The 21,475-nt window shown below is 38.4% G+C and overlaps 1 protein-coding gene across 1 annotated transcript; it reads left to right on the top strand.

Annotated features, from left to right (window-relative positions):
* Positions 1-2,121: 2,121 nt before the first annotated feature.
* On the top strand, positions 2,122-13,933 carry LOC139713138 (oxysterols receptor LXR-beta-like; the record flags this gene model as incomplete). Its single annotated transcript, XM_071624889.1, has 4 exons — positions 2,122-2,352; positions 2,680-2,794; positions 4,260-4,272; positions 13,814-13,933. Coding segments are annotated over 4 exons (479 nt in total), but the record flags the coding sequence as incomplete, so codon positions are not given.
* Between the last annotated feature and the right edge of the window lie 7,542 nt (positions 13,934-21,475).

Below are 21,475 nucleotides of genomic sequence, written 5' to 3'. Positions count from 1 at the left end.
TTTTAATTTTTTTTTATTTTCTTCCTGAAAAAAAAAAAAATCCTCAAAAACAGCAACAACCTACAACAATAAACCGAAAACTAGACAGAAAAGACAAAAAAGCCCCATCAACAACAGCAACAAACAAACAAACACACACACACACACACACACACACACACATCAACCAACCGAAAAACAAACAAACGATTAAACAAACATTCTCAAATGTTCAAGTTTTCCCACCCTGGTTTACTCATTAAAGACTGTAGCGGAAGCCAAGGCTATAGTGCATTAAGTATGGTAAGTTTATTGAGGCATACTTAGATTTAATCATAACCTACATGCGATACATATAAGTACATACTATCAATTGAATTGTTTATTTTTCAATTCAATTTCGATTCAATTCAGTTCAATTCCATTCAATTTATTCGGCACCAAATAAATCAAAAGTACATTATGTACACAGTAAAGACAAAAGCAATGTGTATAAACATACATGCACATATTATGGGAATTAATGCCGGGACCCCTTTGAAGCATCTGGTGCTTGTTGTTGGGGCCCCAAAACAAAATAAAACAAAATACAGTTGCTAAATAACATATTGTGCAAATTGAAAATGAAAAAAACAAAAAAACAAAAAAAAAAACACACTTATCAGCCCTATACTATGCACACACACACCATATTCTTATCACTCGCACACATGCAGCGCACACCCAACACACTCATTCAGTAGCAATGTCAGGATCAAAGAAGTGAACAGTAGAAGAAATTTGGTAGCAAGCAGTCTACTCAGACAGGATAACAGTATGCTGTTTGAATAATGTTCTGAAGCGGGAAAGTGTAGTGCTGGATTTGAGATCTGGACTGATTGAATTCCATTCATTTACACCTGTAAAACGAATTGAATGGGTTCTAACTGTTAATCGGGCTAATGACATTCTCAGGTTATATCTTTCCGAGTAGAATAATCATGAAAACACAAATTACATTTAAACATATCATGAGACAAAATTGGGAGAATACCTTTATGATACTTAAACATAAACACTAATACATTAAATCGAACAAGTTCATAAATGGTAGAATTTTTAACTTAACAAAAATTGGTAAACTTGAACTGCGAGAATTACTCTTAGAAATCAATCTTATCGAACGCTTTTGTAACATATATAATTTCTCAACATGAAGTTTTATATGTCTTACCCCATATTTCATTACAATAATTAAAATGTGGTAATATTATTGCATTGTATATATAAAACAAAATTTTTCTAGGTACAAAATTTACCAATTCAGATAACACTCCAACACATTTTGATATTCTCGAAGATATGTTTTCTAAGTGGTGCTTCCACTCAAGAGATTCATGAATAGAAATACCAAGAAAATTTATGATTTGAGTTCTTTCAATAATTACATTTTCAATCTTAATCAAATTAGAATTTACAGAAATTTTCTTTCTCTTAGAATGAAATAAAACATATTTTGTTTTTGTAAAATTAAAAAAAAAGCTTATTACATTTAAACCATTCATTCAACATTTGTAATTCATTATTCAGGGTAAATATAAGTGTGTTTACATTTCTGTGAGAATATGATTCTACAGTGTCATCAGCAAAAAGAGAAAATTTCAATATTTTTGAACAATTTACAATATCATTAACATATACTAAAAATAACAGTGGCCCCAGCACAGAGCCCTGAGGTACACCGATGTTTACCTGAATCAAACCAAATACAATTTCAGGGTATGAAACTATAACTCATTGCCCACATCTTACAGAAGATCCCATTCAATTTGCTTTAGTGGTCAAAGAGAAATTGGCAATTTTGTAGAGCATGTCCGGAATCTCTTCCCTCCAAGTTCTGTCTATTGTGTTCACACATTATTTCGCAGTTCCAAGAGCATCAAAGTGCTGAACTTGGAAGAATCAGGACTCATGACATGCTTTGCAACAATCCACATTTCTCAGTGACCGCTTAACCAAATTGGAAGGGGTTTTTCTGCAAAATATAGCTAAGATGTTATATTTTAAGACCCTTATGTAGCATTTAGAAATTTTATCATATTTGGTGTTATCAATAAAAAAATCGATTGTAATTTTTTTTTTGGACATACTATATCACCACAGGGGCTCTGGTGGAATACATGATCCTGACCTCCTGCCCGCTGTATGACACGGAGACCCAGAAGTTCAACAGCGAGATCTGGCCATCGCTGTCTATCGAGACTGACCAGGTGGAGAGCGCCGGCTTCATCAAGGTCATCGGGTCCGTCCAGGTCTTTGCGGTCAAGATGAACAAGCTCTCGCTGACCGAAGAGGAGCTGGCCCTTCTCTTTGCCATGGCGATCATGTCACCGGGTCAGTTATTAGAAAGTTTTTTTTTTTTTTGGGGGGGGGTTGTGTTTTTTTTTTTTTGGGGGGGGCGAGATTTTGGACATGCTCAAATAAAAGATTGGCCCCAACATAGGCCAATGTAGTTAATTGATCATCAATCGCAAAATTAGCATTCCTTTGTAACATCTACATGTGTTTATTATTGGGCCTCTGTTTGCATACTGTATATAATAATAAGCTGTTAAAGGTGTTAAGCTGTTATTTTCGCATACAGATATTTTCGCTTCTGTTGCAATAAAAAGCTTGACGCTAAGAATTAATAAATCTGTGTCATCTGTCATGTCCGTTCAGATCGCAGGGATCTGGAAGACACGACGACTGTGGAGGAGATTCAGCAGACGTTTGTTGACGCCTCCAGACGCATGTACAACTCAACCACTCGCAGAAGACAGGCCAATTTGCCAAGGTGAGTGAGGGCACACAGCACAGACATCATCTGGGATACATACATATGTATGACGAAAATGGAATCGCAGTTTTGAAATGCACATTGAATTTGACTGCAGGATTTGGCGATTTATTGACCGGTTTGGGTGTTTGTGCGTTTGAGCAAAATATGCGAAGTAGGCATGCCGTTGACTGAGTCGGGCATGCGAACATGGCACATAAAGAGTAAAGGCACTTTTTATACGTACATGTACATCTGTATCTAGCAAATTTTAAAGTCTTTTGTAGAAAATTCTGCAACAGAGACAAATGAAAAAACAATTTGTCTAAAAACAATACATAATTACAATCAGATAAAGAGATATGGATGTATGGGTCAATTCTACTAATAGGACATCTGCAGAGCTGGGGTCAAGCATTCTTCTTTGACCCAATGATCCCCTTGTAGGTTTTGTATTCAAAGGTCGGGTAGATTCTGGAACTGATAACAGTAGTGGATTTGTACTACAAAGTCAAATCTAGCATTGTAGAAGAGGCCTGTGTTGACTTGTTGTGATTCTTTGAATGAATTTGACTGCTCGTGGGGTCAGTCGCTGTTCAAAAAGGCGCGTCGTTTCATGACTTTTTTCATGTAAGTCTCCCGCATATTTTGAGACCAAATTTGCGACGTCCGGGTACTTCGTTCTGACGTTACATAATGTTTTGCATATGCATGTCAACCCGAAAACGGCTCTACTTCATGATATTGTGTGCAAATCCAATGCAAATTGTGTTTTTTTTGTTAAATTGACATAAATTAGATTATTTCAATTTTAAATCATTGAGATTAATAAATTCTAATGTAGATAAGCTTGAAAGAGTGCCTGCAATAACTTTTGGGAAGAAAACAGTAGAAAACAAAAGGCTGAAAAAAAACAATGAAATACATAGAAATTAACAAAACAATAAAAAACAAAAGAAACTGATTTTTGATTGTGCTATTTTTTTACAAGAAAATTGTTTAATGTGTCTTGAGAATTCTGACACAAAAATTAGAAATCCTTCAGTCTTTTTAATGGAGTTACAGGGGGAGAATATGATTTCATGCATAAATTTGCATAATTAATTTACTAAAAATAGAAAATCAATATTTTTTGATTGCATGACTGTGTAATCTTGTAGTTGACATCCGGCTCTATATTCAGGCAAAATTTTGCGGCAATCGCGCCACCAGCGGCTGAGATCTGAAGGGGGGGGGGGGTCAAATTGACCCCCCCCCCCCCTCAGTAAAAACTTGGTCTCAAATAGCCCAGTTAGAATAGGGTTAAACATGAATTCCATAAATTGTTACGTTGGGCAAGCTCATGGATTATGCCACTTTGAAAACGAGTGAAGTGCCTAACCAACTGACAAAAAAGAAAGGCCATTTGTACCAATGTGTGCATGAGCTAATTACGAACTGGCTTATTATTATTGTTTGTTTGTTTGTTGCTGGTTTTTCCCAGCTCCTTCAGGAGAGTACTGTGACAATTTACCATAAAGATTCTCACTAAAGAAGAGTCACAGTTTCTACATATATGTATGATTGATTCCTCCCCCCCCCCCCCCCTTTCCCTGTGGCCATGTGCGAAAAATTTGCACTTAGCCCACCAGGCCAAGGGTGTATATTGTGATCACAGTAAAGTGCAGCATACTGTCTAGCCAAATGTGGCTCCAACCAGTTCAGGAGTTCAGGTTGTTGAAATGAGCATGCGTGAGCATCCTGGCTGTGTTCACTTGAAAGCATTCTTTGAAACTCCTCAATGAATTTATAATTTTGCAATATATATGTTTATTGCCTGATATCACCCTTTCGTGAAAAAAAAAAAAAAAGTCAATTGAAGAGAATGATATGTCACTACCAGTCTGAACACCAGACTTTTTATGCCTCCGCCACGAAGTGGTGCCGGAGGCATTATGTTTTCGGGTTGTCGTTCGTCCGTACGGTCCGTACGTCTGTACGTCCGTCCGCTTTCGTTTACGCGATAACTTGAGTAATATTTACTGGAATTTTACCAAACTTAGGTCCAAGTATGAAGTATGATGGGGCAATTATTTGATTAGATTTTGGGTGAAATCGGCTAAAGGTCAAAGGTCAAAGGTCAGGTCAAATCATGAAATTGTATCCGTTTACGCGATAACTCAAGTCTGGATAGAGCAAATTTCACCAAACTTTGTTGGAATGTGATGTATGATGGGACAATTACTTGATTAGTTTTTCAGTGAAATCGGACAGAGGTCAAAGGTCAAAGATCAAGGTCAAATCCTTAATATTCATCTGTTTACGTGATAACTCAAAACTGGATGAAGCATCTTTCGCCAAACTTGGTCCAAGGATGATGTATGATAGGACAATTAGTTGAGTAGATTTTAGTGACATTGGCAAGAGGTCAGAGGTCAAAAGGTCAAGGTCAAATGCTACAAATGCTGCAATTTCCCCCATATCTATGCAATGCCCAAAGGTATCTTCTTGAAACTTGGTGTGGACATGTACTACTGCGTAAGATTCTCCAGAGAGTTTCATGTCATAAGGTCAAAGGTCAAAAGGTCAAAAGTTAGGTGAAAATGTTGCAATATCACTTTTCTCGCAAATGGTTCAATGTATCTTCATGGAACTTGGTACATACGCATGTACTGACTGGCAGGGATTATCTAGGGAATTTAGGGGTCATGGGTCAATAGTCAGGGGTCAAAGGTCAAGGTCATCTCCTCAAATTTTACTATTTCCCTCATATACTAGTATATGCAATGCTTGCATTATTAGTTTCAAAACTTAATACATGCATTACCTAATGGAGATTCTCTGGGAAATTTCCAGCCAGAAGGTCAAAGGTCAATGGTTAGGGTCAAAGGTCAGGTTTCAATGGCCCCCCTCAAAAAAAAAAAATCATTTTGCACTGTCATTACACTCTTTCTTCATACTTTGGAAATTACTCAATGCATAAACTTATAAAATGGTCTGTCAGAATTCAAGTAAAAATTCTCAATTCCCCAAATATGTGTACCTGCACTCTTTAAAGCAAACCCAGTTCAAGACATTTCCGACAAACCTGTCATTTCAATATTTTGCCAGTTATGTGAAACTGTCATGGATCATACATTGTGAAGACATTGTACTATACGCCTATTGGGAGAATCATGCATTATGGCGGAGGCATCAGTCGCCATAGCGACATTTCTAGTTTATTTGAGTAGATTGGTTCATGGGAAAAATTTTGACAGAAGCGGGCTAATGCAAGAATGAGGAGTGTTAGTGTAAATCCTTGGATCTACCCACAAATGATTTATTGTTGGACTCGTGTAGGGTAGCGTACTATTGCGTTCGGAGGCACTGCGGCCGTAAAGTAGCCTCGTGTTGCGTAATACTGTATAAGCTGTTATTTTCGCGAGGGTTTGCGAATATCGCGAATCAAGGCTGGACCGTGAATTTAGCAACACGCAAAAATGGCGGCATGTATACACTAGGCTGATAGTTGCACTTGTGACAGCCTCGGTGTCAAATCGCGAAAACAACATCTCGCGAAAATGCCGTGCCCACCTCATTCACGAAAATATCTTTACGCGAAAATAACGCTTATACAGAATTATGAAGACATGGCGTACCTTGTAGCATAGGGTTGCGTAGACTTGCGTTCTGTGCACTAAGCCGGAAGTATACTCTGAAAAAATTGAACATGTTTGATTTTTTTGCATACCTCATGTACAACTCTGCGTCGCTTGGCATATTGTTATGAATGCTGCCGTAAGCCTGGCTAGAGTTACGTAACGTTGGCGTAGTCGATATGCAACACTACGCAGCTCCAACTATGCAAGCTCACTGTGAACGCCCCTTTTGTACTGGTAGCTTGCGTCTGTCTCACTCACTCACCTCCTTACTTCTCTGGCAATAATTACAGGGAGAAAGTCTTGGATGAAGACTAATATGGGTAAGATTGTAACCTTAAAGGAGAAAGCAGGTCAGAAGTTTCTACTTCAAAGCCCCTAGAGCTGCTGGGATTATGTCTTTCCGTCTCACTGTCAGTCTAGGTATCAGGACAATATGTGCAGATCAATGAAGAAAGACAAACCTTTGGGTATAAAGCCGAGTAGCAAACCAAGAACATCACCATGAGTTCATATGAAGCAATCTGAGAATGACAAATCGATTGATTCATAGCCAGATGATCGATATCGACATGAATTCCTTCTGCTCATACTCTCTAACAGCTTAGTCTGTCTGAACAAATTTACATTTTGTACCGAGAGATACACTGCAGAAAGATTGATGCTTGGTTTTACACCATGGTTATTGAAAGTCTATTAACTCTTTATGTGCCACGTTCGCACGTCCGACTCAGTCGACGGCGTGCCAACTTCGCATATTCTGCTCAACAAACAAAGCCGCCAAAACCGATCGATTAATCGGCTAATCACTGCTACCGATGTGTTGGCTCAGTGAGTAGAACGGCTGCCCTCACAATCGGGAGGTCGTGGGTTCAACCCCGGCCGCGTCATACCAAAAGACGTTAAAAGATGGGAGTTGCTGCTACCTTGTTTGCCGTTCAACAGTTGAAAAGGTTAGAGCAACGTCGATCTGGCGCTGCTCAGTGGCTGCCGGGCCCACGATCAATTGGGCAAAAAGAATTTCCATTCTTGGACAATAAAATTTGGAGTTTATATCCAAAACAATTATTAATCCTGCGGCACAATGAAAGCATTTCTCGTGCTTTTGTTCCTCTCATATACGGCTTGCATTCTTTGTGTGATTGCTATCAAACTATGTTCCCAACTAGATTTGCTCGTACATGCTAAGTTACTGTCACGGTTTTATGTGCAAAAGTGATGCCTTTACAGTAATGTAGCAAGTGGTCATTCAAAAGAAAAATTGAACATAGATTTGTCAAACAATATATATCGAAACAAAGCTTGGCATTCCTCTTTAACTTTGCTTGCTATTATGCCATCTTAACAGAAATTTGTAGAAGTTATACAAATTGGAAAAAACAGAATTCTTTCTCAAAGCATGACTATACCTTCCTGTCTCAGAATAACGTGGCACACAGGGGGTTTCCACCGTGGCACATAAAGAGTTAAACAAACCAGTGTTGATGCAGGACCTCTCTGACAGGTGTAGAAAGTATGTTGTGATAAGTGTTGAAAAGTGTTCACCTTTCATTTCCCAGTGTTGATTTGACACTGTAGCTGATGATATTTTTTTTACACTGCGCTGGTCTTAATTCAACAATGACACTACAATGTACATGGTGTTTATTTGACATTTCTGGTGTTGATACAAGATGATATAACACTTGGCAAGTGTGAATAGGAGACCACTCCCTTTGGTGATAGTATAAATGTGTTCACAATTTTTTTCCCCAAAAAATCAAGTACTCTATTGGGAAGTTTTTGTTCATCTTGTTGAAGTTCAAAATCAACAAGAAGAACAAGAACTATTTACCTAGTATATTTTGAAGTGACACCCATGTTTGCTAATGTAACGCCACAAATTCAAATGGGCACTGGAAATTTAACACCAGCTCGATGCTTCATATTTAGCACCCTCTTTTTGCAGTGTATGGTGGTGAGATTGGAAGCAGACCTTTGTTGCTTTCAAGTTTAAATGTAAAATTGTCCATCGGTTATGGGTGAAGTGTTTGGTTATCCCAAGTTTTCAGGAGGGGGGGGGGGGGGGAGGTGAGGAAGGTGACATTAGGACAAATTTGCAAAATTACTCTCTTGAGGTTTTTGTGCAGTATAGGAAGAAGAAAAAAAAAAATGATTGTGGAGTCATAATACTCTTACACTGGAAACATCTCTTCTCCTTCTTTTCTTCAAACATTAGAATACAACTGTAGTGTGGCGGATGATTGAAAATGATGGAAATTAGTCAGAGCAGGCAAGCGTGTTGAAAAATTCCTAGTCTATGTCATGAGAGGCCTTATACTGTACTCGTAGACAAGTAATATTTTTTCTGAGAATGGTTAAGCCTTCTTTAATCTTAGCATGTTGTTGCTATTGTAGTCATCCTTTTTTAAAGAAGCAGAAGAAAAGAAGAAGGAGGATGAGGAGGAGAAGGAGGAGAAGGAGCAGGAGGAAGTTGGGGGCAGAGAAGGAGGAGAAAGAGAAAGAATAGGATAAGGAAGAGGAGAATGAGGAGGAGAAGGAGGAGGAAGAGCAGGAGGAGGATGAAGAGGAGGAGGAGAAGGAAGAAAAGGAGTAGGATAAGGAAAGGGAGAAAGAGAGAGGAGAGGAGAAAGAGGAGGAGGAAGAAGAAGAAGAGGAAGAGGAAGAGAAGATGGAGGAAGAGAAGATGGAAGAAGAGAAGGAGTAGGATAAGGAAGAAGAGGAGGAGGAGGAGGGGAAGAAAGAAGAGGAGAAGGAGGAAGTTTGGGGAAGAGAAGGAGAAAGAGAAGGAATAGGATAAGGACAAGGAGAATGAGGAAGAGGAGGAGGAGAAGGGGGAAGAGAAGGAGTAGGATAAGGAAAGGGAGAAAGAGGAGGAGGAGGACGAGGAGGAGGAGAAAGAAGAAGAAGAGGAGGAAGAAGAAGAAGAGGAGGAAGAGAAGGAATAGGATAAGGAAGAAGAGGAGGAGGAGGAGGGGAAGAAAGAAGAGGAGAAGGAGGAAGTTGGGGGAGAGAAGGAGAAGAAAGAGAAGGAATAGTATAAGGACGAGGAGAATGAGGAGGAAGAGGAGAAGGAGAAGGAGGAGGAGGAGGAAGAGGAAGAGGAGGAGGAGAAGGAGGAAGAGAATAAGGAAGAGAAGTAGAAGGAGGAAGAGAAGGAATAGGATAAGGAAGAGGAGGAGGAGAAGATAAAAGCCGACAGAGCAGGAGAGAAAAAAAAAGATAGTAACTTGAAGTAGAAGTAGTCATAGCTGTAGTGGTGAGATATCCATGTCCATGTTTGCTGTTTTTGAAGCCATAGATAGAGTGTAGTGTCTCCTGAAACTTCAGTCAATCTTATTTGCTGGTGATTGTAAGACAGATGTGGCCGTGTAACGCCCACACTCCTGCGTAAGAAGAGAATCACTGCAAATCCCACTCATTATAGTCGATGAAATCCACCAATATGCAAAGTTTACCGAGGGATGCACGCTGGCACCACTTAGCTTAGCATGCCATTATGGTTCCAATTTCATGAGAGTGAAAAGTTAAAGGGATGCGCTATTTTCCAGTTGAAGGTGACATAAATAAATCCAGTGAACTCAGAGATACATGATAGTCAAAGTTTAGTTTGAAAGATCTGATATCAATAATGAAGAAAGGTAAAGAATTTCTTACAGTTGTATGTTTTCATGACATAAGTATCAGTAACAAGCACATACATTGTACACGATATTATCTTCGAATTATTGTTTGTGTTTATTATATATATTTGTTTTGTTTTATACAGACTCAAGATAGGAGATATGGTATTACATTGACAATATGTTTGGTTTTTTTGTCAGATTTTATTTAGTTTGCCTGATATAATCTGCAATTTCCCCACCTTTGATTGAAAATATTGTTTGTTTCTTTTTGTCCTGCAAAGCATTTTTTTTCAATTGTGCATCACTGCATTTACTTTGTTGTTGTTGTCTGTGGAGGTTGAATTAAGAGAACTGAAGTACCAGTGAGTTGATGACGTCATTGACCTTACATTCAATTCAACTTTTCCACAAAATTTGACCTCAATCTCTCTTTGAAATGCTGTGACTTTCTTATCTTATATCTGTATTTTCCTCTTTTCTTTTTTTTTTGCCCTCCTCTGGTGAATTTTCTTCCATAATTTGTTGTTGTTGTTTTTTATTTCCTTGTCCTCAATAGAGTCCAGAGTTGGACATGACGTGGTATTGCACCATTGAAAAGGCCCACCCATTTAGACTCTGCTTTCAATTAAATATTCATCTTCACTCCCGTTTTGGGGTTGGCCGCCCCAAATGAAAGATTTTTCATGTTGCTTTCTTGTGACCCAGGCTCAGAGGATATGATTATTATATTCTATCCTGTTGATCTTAAAGGTCCTTGTTACCTTTGGGAACAGTGATTTAAATTTTTTTCAAGATATGACATTTAATGCATAATTATGTGTAGGTCTGTTGTACCATAAAACAATCTATCATGTACGATTTTTGCAATGAAGCCTAAAATGTAAGGAGATATCTGTATTTTTCTCAATGAATGGTAAATGTAGACGGTTTAGTCGGTAAACATTTTTATTATAACTATTGTTCACATTTTTTAATATTTAACAACACTCAACATCGATTTTACCGATCAAAATTTTTTACAGTGATTGTTCCTATCCCTAACTCACATTTTTGAACTATTTTAAAGCACTAATGCTGGGTTTTTGTTTCATCTGCAAATAGTAAATTATGCCTTTAAGCATTTTGGCACATACAGTTGTATAATATGCTACCTAGGTGCTGCAAATCAGTACCATTTTCCAGCCAATTTTGTGGAATGGGGGACTTTTTCTTTGGAAAAAAGAGGAAAGAACTAGGAGATTGTGGCCTTTAATTGCATGAGTGTGTCGCCTTGGGAAATGTGTTTCCCCATCCCCTTTCGCTAATCGTAGCCATCTTGTGCAGAGGGTTGTCATGGCAATAAGAAAGTAGTGATGCTTTCAGCTATCGATGGAGGATGAGAGAAACTGATTTGCGGTTGTAGGTTTTACCCTGGCATCTAAAACAGACATGATTAATAGCCAGAAAAAGAGAAATAGAGAGAGAGAGAGAGAAGAAATGTTAGATGTCACTGCTACAGAAAAGCATGCCAGCCAGCTACCCCCCTTGATGAGGTCAGGCCTAGATCTGACATTTGCCTGCAAGGCCTTCCTGCTGTCAGTTAAATGTTTAAATGAGGTATTTACAAAAAACAAACAAAATAGAATAAAGCAGTGAGAAATGTTGGCGAATGCAAGCCACTTTTACTTATCCCATGATTACCTGCATATACATGTCTCTTTTGATTGTCTTTTGCTGCATTTATCATCTTTCCCAATGTTTGAAACACGTTTCAGTACCCACCATCAAAAGGCATTTTCAAACATCGTTCGGATTTTGTTTCTCATGTTGTTGCATTTATCAACTCTGCCATGAGTCAACTGCGAGACCCTGTCGCTGTACATACAGCTCCATTGTGCTCTTTGACCCAAAGAGTGGAGATGTGTAGTTGGCAGTACAGCTTATAATTAGTTGGCATGGGCAGGTCCGAGCTATACATGTAAATGCGTTTCAAAATGATTTTGCAATAATCGCCTCTCCAGAAACACATTTCTGGCTCAAAAGCGTTATTTGGTTATTGCACTTTTTTTTGACACTTCAGAAACCTGTTTTTTATGTTCCCATAATCAAAGCAACTTTGCATTCATTGACTGCCCAAAACTCCCTGAAAGTTGTTTGAAAACCTTAATTCTGTGCCAGAAGTGAGCTAAACAGTTTCACAGTCTTTTAACATTCTCTCATTCTGTCTGTCTCTCCCCTGTAATATAAATAGTGTCTGTGTTTGTATATATGGAAAATTACCCTGTACATGCACAGAAAATTATACTGCACATTATCATGGTACATAATCACAAACTATAGTATTGTGTAAACACCTGTGCATGCATAGAAAGATATACATGTAGACTGATAGATGTTATAGCAAGGGACAGGCAGATTGTATGCAGATACAAATAGATGGGTGCTGTTCGTTATTCCGAAGGTTCGCTATTCCAAAGGGTCGTTGATCTGAAACACGCAAATTCCCTATACCTAGAGGTTCGTTAATCCGAAAATGAAAAAGGGTTCGTTAATCCGAAAATTTGTGGCATTATTCCGAAGGTTCGTAATTCCGAAGATTGGTTAAACTGAAAATGAAATTCGGAACAATGAACCTTTGGAATAACGAACTTAGTTATAGAGAGCCTTCGGAATAACGAACCTTCGGAACAACGAGCTGTAACCAGATAGACAACACATACATTGACATATATTATAGATTTATCTAAAGGTGTACAAGTATACCTGAAATGTATTTGTGTAAGCGTATCACTGTATTTTACTTTACTTTAGTTACCTATCATTAATTAAACATGGTAACAGGGTCATTTGTAACGCAAATGTTCAGTTTATCACCTCCACCAAGGAAGTTGTTCTTGTTTGTTGGTTTGTCTGTCTGTCTGTTTGCAAAATAACCCAAAAAGTTGTGAATGGATTGGGATGAAACTTCCTGGAAGAGTAAGTAATGACAAAAGGTACAGATAATTAAATGTTGGTAGTGATTCAGGTATTTTTATGAAGTTTGAAGGATTTTTTTTTTGGTATGTTTTGGCAAATAGGGTCAATGAACTTTGGAGTTCAAGCTGCGCGTATTTGAGGATTGCATAAGAATGCCAAAGCATGTGCTCTGCTTGAGGCGCTGCGAAGCAGGAAGCTGATGAGGTAAACACAAGGCTTCTTTATCATTGGGAAATTTGGTGATTTTCAGCATGCTTGTATGAATGCCAACGAGCTGCTTGGCTGAGGTCTGCACTCTCTGAGTGCTTTTCTATGTGATTCTGTTTTATTATTGTCCTGTAATGGTATACAACTGTAGGTATGTGTAATACTGCCACAAGTCAACTACAGCCTGTAAGTCGACCAGTTTTCTATGTTTAAATGTTCTTTGGATTACCCCTTTTTCAATACTCAATACTCTGTGACCTTTAACCCCTTGAAGATGGTTTGGTTTTGCTACAACACACATTTCCCATAGACAGCTGCCAGAGTATACTCGGGACTCGTCCTCAACGGGTTAATTTGTACATGTATATCAGAGATTTATTCACCATCAGCCTATTGAGGACGGACTGAGTTTGCTACAACATGCATTTCCCCATAGACACCTGCCCGAGTATACTCAGGCCTCATCCTCAACGGGTTAAGCATACATATATAGTAATTGACCTCTCTTTGGGTTAGGGAATACAATCTTGCCTCCGATACCCGCAAAGAATGTTTGGCCTATTTCTTTTTTTTAGGGCAACAAGAATATTTTGTTTTACTTGTGTGTTTTATTTCTGTGTTCCTAATAGATCATCATGCTGCTCACGGAGGTCAGAGACACCACAGAGGCATACATGGACGACCTCATGAGCATCCAGCTGAGCGGCAGCAAGCTCAACCCCCTTCTGGAAGAGCTCTTCAGCAGCTGAGGACGCTCTTCACCTTCCGAGGGCGCTCTTCACCTACTGAGGGCGCTCTTTACCTTCTGAGGGCACTCTTTGCTGAGGACAACCTCTCGAGATCACTCTACATCCATTCCTCCAGTGGAGGAACCGTTGAGGAGAAGGAGGAAATAGAAAACAAGAATCTGCAGAGACTTGAGTGTGATTTCTGTTTGTTTGTGTATTTGTTTGTTTGTTTGTTTTTTGTTTTATTTTTGAGGGGGGATCATTTCTTCATCGAGATTGGAGTTTGGATATCTGCAGTACAGGAAGTAATGGTGTTATAAAGTCAGTGTTTCTGGCTGAGTAGCAAATCGCACAAATTCACCACATTTATATACACATACATGTATTTTTTACGAGTGCACATGTACAAAATGTGTGCCTGTAGTTCCTCTGCTGTTGAGCTTTTTCTTTATGGTCTTTTTAAAGATATTTTTGTTGAGTTCATGCAATATCTGGTACGAAGTGGATCAGAATGGATCGTAGAATTTGATTGGTTTTGATTCCCGTCTTAAGTTAAATGAACTTTAAGAGTATGTATAGCCTGGTGTTTCGATCATGTGCACAGGCCATGATTGTCTGTTTGGGGAGGTTATTTTACCCATGCCAGCAATGGTGGAGAAGCGACACAAGAATTGCTGACAGTTTGTGAATCTAGTGGAGATGGGCTTTATACCCCTCCTCTTAAAGGGACTGTACAGTAATGGTTGAGGTGAGGATTCAGCTTCTATATGTTTTGCGAGATATTCAGAAACTATTCTATGAAATGTTAAAGAGCATACAGTGTTAAGGGGAATCAAAATTTTTTTTTGATGAAAATCGGTTTTGAAATGACTAAGATATCAAAAAACAAGATAAAACAAACAGATCCTTACTAAAGTCATGGCATGTCAATTTTATCAGGATCACTTTTTTGGATATCTCAGCCATTTTAAGACCAATATGCATCAACTGAATGTTGAATCCTTCTTAGAATTGCATGCTCTTTCATATTTCAAAAGAGGTTTCTCATTGTTTAACCAGAATATGTTGTAAACCTGACTTTGGGTCTCGATCAAAACTATATGGATCTCTTTAAACCTGTTCCTTTTGCAGTATTGATTCTGAGAACCTTCAAGACCCCCAAATGAGATTTTTTTGCCCGTTGACAAAGAACAGACATATTGATGATTGGCCTGTGTGAAAGCAGTCGCATGCAAGTACATGTGTCCCCTTTCATGGTCGACTGCATTGTATGTGCTATCGAACAATATGGGAAGTATGGATCGGATGTGAGATTATCAGTAGAGCGTGCGCTAATGGGCTTGCAAACTCTTTAAATTGGGTTAGCGAAAGTCAAAACCTAATGAGCTAAGACTTGATTGCTACAATATGTACGTCTGCATACAAGTTTTATAGCAAGTCCAGCCCACTTCTGCGTTGGAAAAGGTACATAAGACAAGAATACATGCTGGGTTTTTTTTAATACAGAAAAAGAACAGATATTGATGAAAGAATCTTTAATCTGTCGATCAAGGTAATGTTTCTATTCAGCATTACACAAATGAACACAAATTTATTCCACAAATGCATACACTCCAGTCAGCATTTTTGGAACCTGGTCTACCAGGTTCCCGTAAATGAGTTGACATTACTGGAACTTGGTATAACAGGTTTCTGTAAAAAACGCTCCAAATAAACAATGCTGCATTTAAATCCCTGTCTGCCATTTACCACCTGTTTGTACAAAACGTTGGTGGCAAAGTTTTTGCGTCGAGTTGTGGAAACTTGATGGTCTACAGTAGTAGATGAGACACCTGTCTGGTGACCAGGAGGTCATAGGTTCAAATTTAAACCTATTTTGACCGTCATGTGTCTGATACCTAGTGAGGAATACCATCTTAAGAAATTTACAGATGCATAGCCATGCACACATTTGCCAGATGAATTTTACTTTAAGAAGTTCTTCCGATGCATGGCTCAATGATGAAAATGAACATGGATGCCTAGTCGGTCGGTAAACTAAACTCTCACGTGGCAATCAGCCTGTCAAGATTGCAAAGATTCTGAGATGCATTTCCAATATACAATAGAAAAGCATGTGCAGTGTACTTATTTGTATTTACAACTCAATAATAGGCTTGCCTCAATAGGGGATTTTTATGTTTGTCCGTGTGTTTCTCCCATGTATACAACAACTCTTGAACCATTGACAGGGGTATGCACACATGCCCCTTAAAAGTGTGTTTACCTGTCTGTTAAATCTTCAAAACTTGAGTTCAAGCATACTGATTCTAGTGTACTCCCTGATAATGAATGCAACCTCAAGAGAAGTTAGTTGACCTGCAAAAAAGTCCAGCATTGGAGACGATTTATATCTTTACATCTTTTTTTACCTTCTTTGGTTCTCTGGCATTATACGTGATGGCGCTCCTTAACTCCTAACTTTTCTGAGACTTCTATGTGAGTCATGGGATGCATTCAAAATGAGTTTGAAATGATAGGGAGGGGGAAAAAAGTTACCGGTAACAAGTTAACATTCATAATGAGTTTTTGAGTAATATAAGAGAGCTGTATATTTGTGACGTGGACGTTTAAGACGATGAATACATTGGCCGTTCTCCTCTCTCCCTAGGTTGTGCTGTGAAGTAGCTTTACATTACTTGAGACCATAGCCTATAAAAGTAGCGTATTAAGGTGCTAGGCTGGACGGTCATGAATACGCATTAGTGCTGACGTCAGTCGTAGACATGTATTGCACTTTGATGTCTTAAAAGACTTCAATTTACTGGCGAAATAAACCTTAATCCCACTTATAAAAAACATGGTGAAAATGATATCAAGACTCTGATCAGGTTTCGAATCCATTTCGAACCTGCACAGCCCTTCATGTCGAGTCTGTGACTCTGCGCTCAACCCACTGAGCTATGCAAGATTCGCTGCCATGCTTGGGTTGTTTTGGATTCTTATGTTTTGTGTATCCCACGTGGAACTAATGCATTTGTGTTTTGGTGCGAGTGTTGTATGCAATGCATGCAATCGACGGATTCGTGACGTCATCGTGTAATATTTATTCATGACAGTCCAGCCTAGCATCTTAATACGCTACCCCTATAAAAACTGAAATGGCGCCCCCATATGATTAGTGCATCAAATAGCTCTCTGCATTGTGAATCAAGTAGATGCAAAAATAGAAACAAACAATGTGTACTGAAAACTTGCACAACACAAGATATAAAGTAGATTGATTTTGAAAAGTAATTATGTGCATGCGCAGAACAGTTTTTTTTTTTTCTCTCTGAATGTTCACACCATTGAAATCTAAAGCTCCCTAATATTGACAAAGATTTGCCGTCTTTCCAGTGTGAATATTACTCTGAGTAGTGCTCACAGATTAATTAGTCCTGCTGTTACATAGGATATGACAAAAGGTAAGAATGGGAAAGAACATTAAGATTTGTAAGTCACATAAAGGCTTCCTTAATATGTTAGGTAACAGTGCTAAATTTCTCCCAATTTTAGAGCAAAAGCAGCTACAATGCACAAATTATGATAATAATAATTATAATAATAATAATGATAATAATAATAATAATAATAATAATAATAATAATAATAATAATAGTAATTAGAAGAAGAAGAAGAAGAAAAGGGAACATGTATGAGAAATAGTATCACTAGAATACAAATACAAATTGATCGTGGACCTCATATTCAAACTCACATTTGCCAAGTAGTTCAGAGTTAAAAGGTGCTAAAAGAATGTCATTACAGGATATAATGAGCATGATGTACTTGTGGACAAAGGCAAATATTAGTTATTAAATGTGTCAAGTACCAAATCACATTCTTTGTGGTTTTGTGTAACACAGGGGCACACAGGTGGTTTACACCATGGCACATAGAGAGTTAGGCTCTATGTTGGTCATTCATAAAATTATTAAATATTTTGCATTGCAGAGTTATCAGTAGCCTCTCTGTATTTAATACTCAATTTACATCTGATTCTCACATTGGCAACACATATTTAGACAATTGAAATTCATGCTTTTGTTTCAAATTGGCAAATTTTTGTCAATTTTTTTTCTTCAAATTATGTGTAGATTTTTGATGAATTCAAGCAGATCTAATTTTTCTCCAATATAAGATATGCTGCAAAATTAGGTATCCAGGGATGTGCTGAATTAGCAGTGACAAGTTGTGCATTATGTTATATCAACAACTTTTAATTGAAGTCTCTGCCATACCTAATACAATTTTTAAATGTTCCGATCAAAATAAGCGTCAGTGCATGCTGCTTTCCAATATATATTTTTGTACATTGGTCAGAAATAATTGTGATGAGGTTTAATTTGTGTAATTTTTGATGATGTGAGTGACATAGGCTGACCTTTTATCTGTTGCTGTTTCAATTTTTTGTAGAGCCCACCAGAGGTGGTGTGGGGAGACTAAGGGATCGCCTGCGGCGTCTGTCTGTCCGTCGTTCGTCCGTCGTCCGTCCGTAACGCTACTAAAACTTGAATAACTCTCTACTGAGGACTTCAATTTCAATCAAACTACACATTGTAAGAGTGAAGAGTGGTTATACAAAGTTACACATTTTACCAAACATGAAGGTCACGTCAAGGTCAAGGGTCACAGGCAGAGGTCAATGAACTTTAGGGCCCAATGTTAAGTTTTTTATGGCGCATTTCAATTATGGCTCATAACTTTTGATGTATAATGTGCGTTTGTGACCAAACTTGGATGGTAGATGTCCCTTGGGGATTTGAAGGTCACCACAAGGTCAAAGTTCACAGACAGGGGTCAACAAACCTTTAGGGCCCAATGTTACGTAAGTTTTTACGGCGCATTTTGATTATGGCTCATAACTTTTGATCACTATCTCCGTTTGTGACCGAACTTGGCTGGTAGATGTTTTTGGGGAGTTGAAGGTCATCACAAGGTCAAAGGTCACAGACAGGGGTCAACAAACATTTAGGGCTCAATGTTAAGTTTTTACGGCATGTTTCGATTATGGCTCGTAATTTTTTATCCCATGTCCGTTTGTGACCAAACTTGGATGGTAAATGTCCCTTGGGGAGTTGAAGGTCACCACACGGTCAAAGGTCATAGGTGGGTCAATGAACTTCCAGTAGTTAGAAAAACATTAATTTCTTCTACGCGAATGGGCGAGACACAATTTGGCACGTGCCTTGTTTGTAGTCAGGTGGATATTGCTTTGTTGCTCCGGTGGTGAGGCAGCACTCCATTCAAGCATGTGGTACAACGTGCCTGATTAAAGGACAAATCCACCTTTATATACATAAAGATTGAGAGAATGCAGCAATATTAGTAGAACACATCGGTGAAAGTTTGAGGAAAATTGGACAATCCGTTCAAAAGTTACAAATATTTTAAGTATCTGCGCAATCACTGCTGGAAGAGAAGACTACGACAGTGTGTGATGTCACATGCGTACAACTATATAAAGAAAATAAAAAGAGAATTTCACAAAACTTTACTTTTTGAATAAAGTGCACCTTTCTTCGACTTGCTACTGATGTATATTGAAGGTAATATTATTCCCCCTGCCTTCTGAAAGAGAGAAGTTGAGTGTTGTTTTGTTATGCGAGAAAAATGGAAATATGTTGAATTTTCTTTATTCTTTCTTTATGTCGTTGTACTCATGTGACATCACAAGCTATAGTAGTCTTTTCATCCAGCCCTGACTGAGCAAAAACTTCAAAAATTCATAACTTTTGAACGGATTGTCCGATTTTGCTCAAACTCTCACTGATGTGTTCTACTAATATTGCTGCATTCACTCAACCCACATGTCTATGAAGGTGAACTTGTCCTTTAATATCGTTTCCTTACTATTACTAGTCACCTGGGGCAAACCATGAGGGGTTTGCATCTTTCACCCGTTTTCTTGTGAAAGTAGGTCGGGGATCCACTTCACTGAGTTTCTAGTATCCTGCTCTTTGTGATGGATCTTGACCTCCTTACTCTCTCTTTAATGTTATTTGAATTACTTGTTGAATGGTTTCTAGCGTAAAAATAGAAGCACGCGAATATTTTTGCTTCCCATAATGTTCCAGTAGTTAATGTCTTGATTCCGCAGAATTAAAAACATGCGAAACTCTTCTTACTCGGCTGAGCGCGAAAAATTAGTCGCGCGAAAATATACACTTTTACAGTAGTTGTCTTTCCTGTAGGCCCTATGTATTGTCTGGCACAGGCCACATGAAGACCCCACAAATAATTTCTTCCAAAGAGGAGAATTTCATATCGTTGCTGGGGTGACAAGACCTTGTATCTGCAATTTTGGTGAAAATAACTTTTTTGGATTAATGGTCAAATAATGGGTTAAGTGATGTCCTGTCCAAATCCAAACTGTCTTACTCCAAAAATGAAGCCACCACGGCATGTCAAAGGAAAGGCTATCCCATTCACCACAGTGCTTTGGCCACCATGTTTTTTGGCTCTCCTGAACATTTGACATTTTGTACATACGAGGTTATGTCGCCTCAGCGACGATATGGTACTTACAGATTTTCCCCACATTTTCTTTGCTGTCTTCCACCAGCTTACCTATGGAAGTACTGTTTTTTTTTTTTCTTTTGGTCCTGCATGGTGCTTACCTTGCAAGTCAATATCAACTCTCTTTAAATTTTGGTAGGTTTCAAGATTGGAGAAAATTGAGCTTATCATGTGAATCTGTTATTATTTTTTTATTATTAATGCCTTTCCATTCCCTCTTCCTTTCGAAATACATTCCATGCAAAAAAAAAAAAAGGTGGGTTTGTGTGTTTGAGCAGAATATACGAGGTTGGCATGCCGTCGACTGAGTTGCGCGTGCAAATGTGGCACGTAAAGAGTTAAAACTGGCACATCAATATGTGACTTCACCTTCTTTTTTTTTTTTCTTTTCCTGACACGTCCCACTTGCGACGGTGCTCAATGAGTTTGAGAGAAGTAAGTGGTGGAGTGCTTCCTGGAACTTTTGTGCAGGCTTCTGTGCCAGAAAATTTTCCCCACAAGTTCTGGCATTTACTGGTAGACATAGACTATAAAAGCTGCTTCCAGTTTATACCAGGGGTGCTGGTGCCATCATTAATTCTTTTACGATGGACACTTGTTATAAAAAACCTGACATTACAAACTCTTGTAAAAAGGAAAGGTGATGTTTCTCAAAATAAACAATGTTTTTGTATTCCCTTGTGTTGCAAACCCTAGTAGAACAAAATATTAATAGTACAAAGAGATCTTGCAAGTTTCGTGGATACCACTGAGACAAAGGGCTGCCGAATTTTCAGTTTTGATTTTATATGCCTTTTTAGATTTACAGAAACCTTTATGCTGCATTTTGCAATGGACATGCGTCTCGACCACATGGCGTCACTCCAGGCTTTACAAAACAGTGTTGTATTCAGTCACGTGTTTGGGTTGTCGATATGTGTGTATTTTTGCAGTTTTCATGGATGATATTAAATAAACTGCATCATCTAAGTCGTACACTGCGAGTGTTCATCATCAAAGACAGTCTCATAGAACGACCTGCTT

The sequence above is a fragment of the Diadema antillarum genome, unplaced genomic scaffold (assembly GCF_040938485.1).
Source record: "Diadema antillarum isolate AM-2024a unplaced genomic scaffold, OU_Dant_1.0 seq00001910_RagTag, whole genome shotgun sequence".
Classification (NCBI taxonomy): Eukaryota; Metazoa; Echinodermata; class Echinoidea; order Diadematoida; family Diadematidae; genus Diadema; species Diadema antillarum.
The sequence above is the reverse complement of the archived record's forward strand: the minus strand, read 5'-3'. Positions and strand labels throughout refer to the sequence as shown.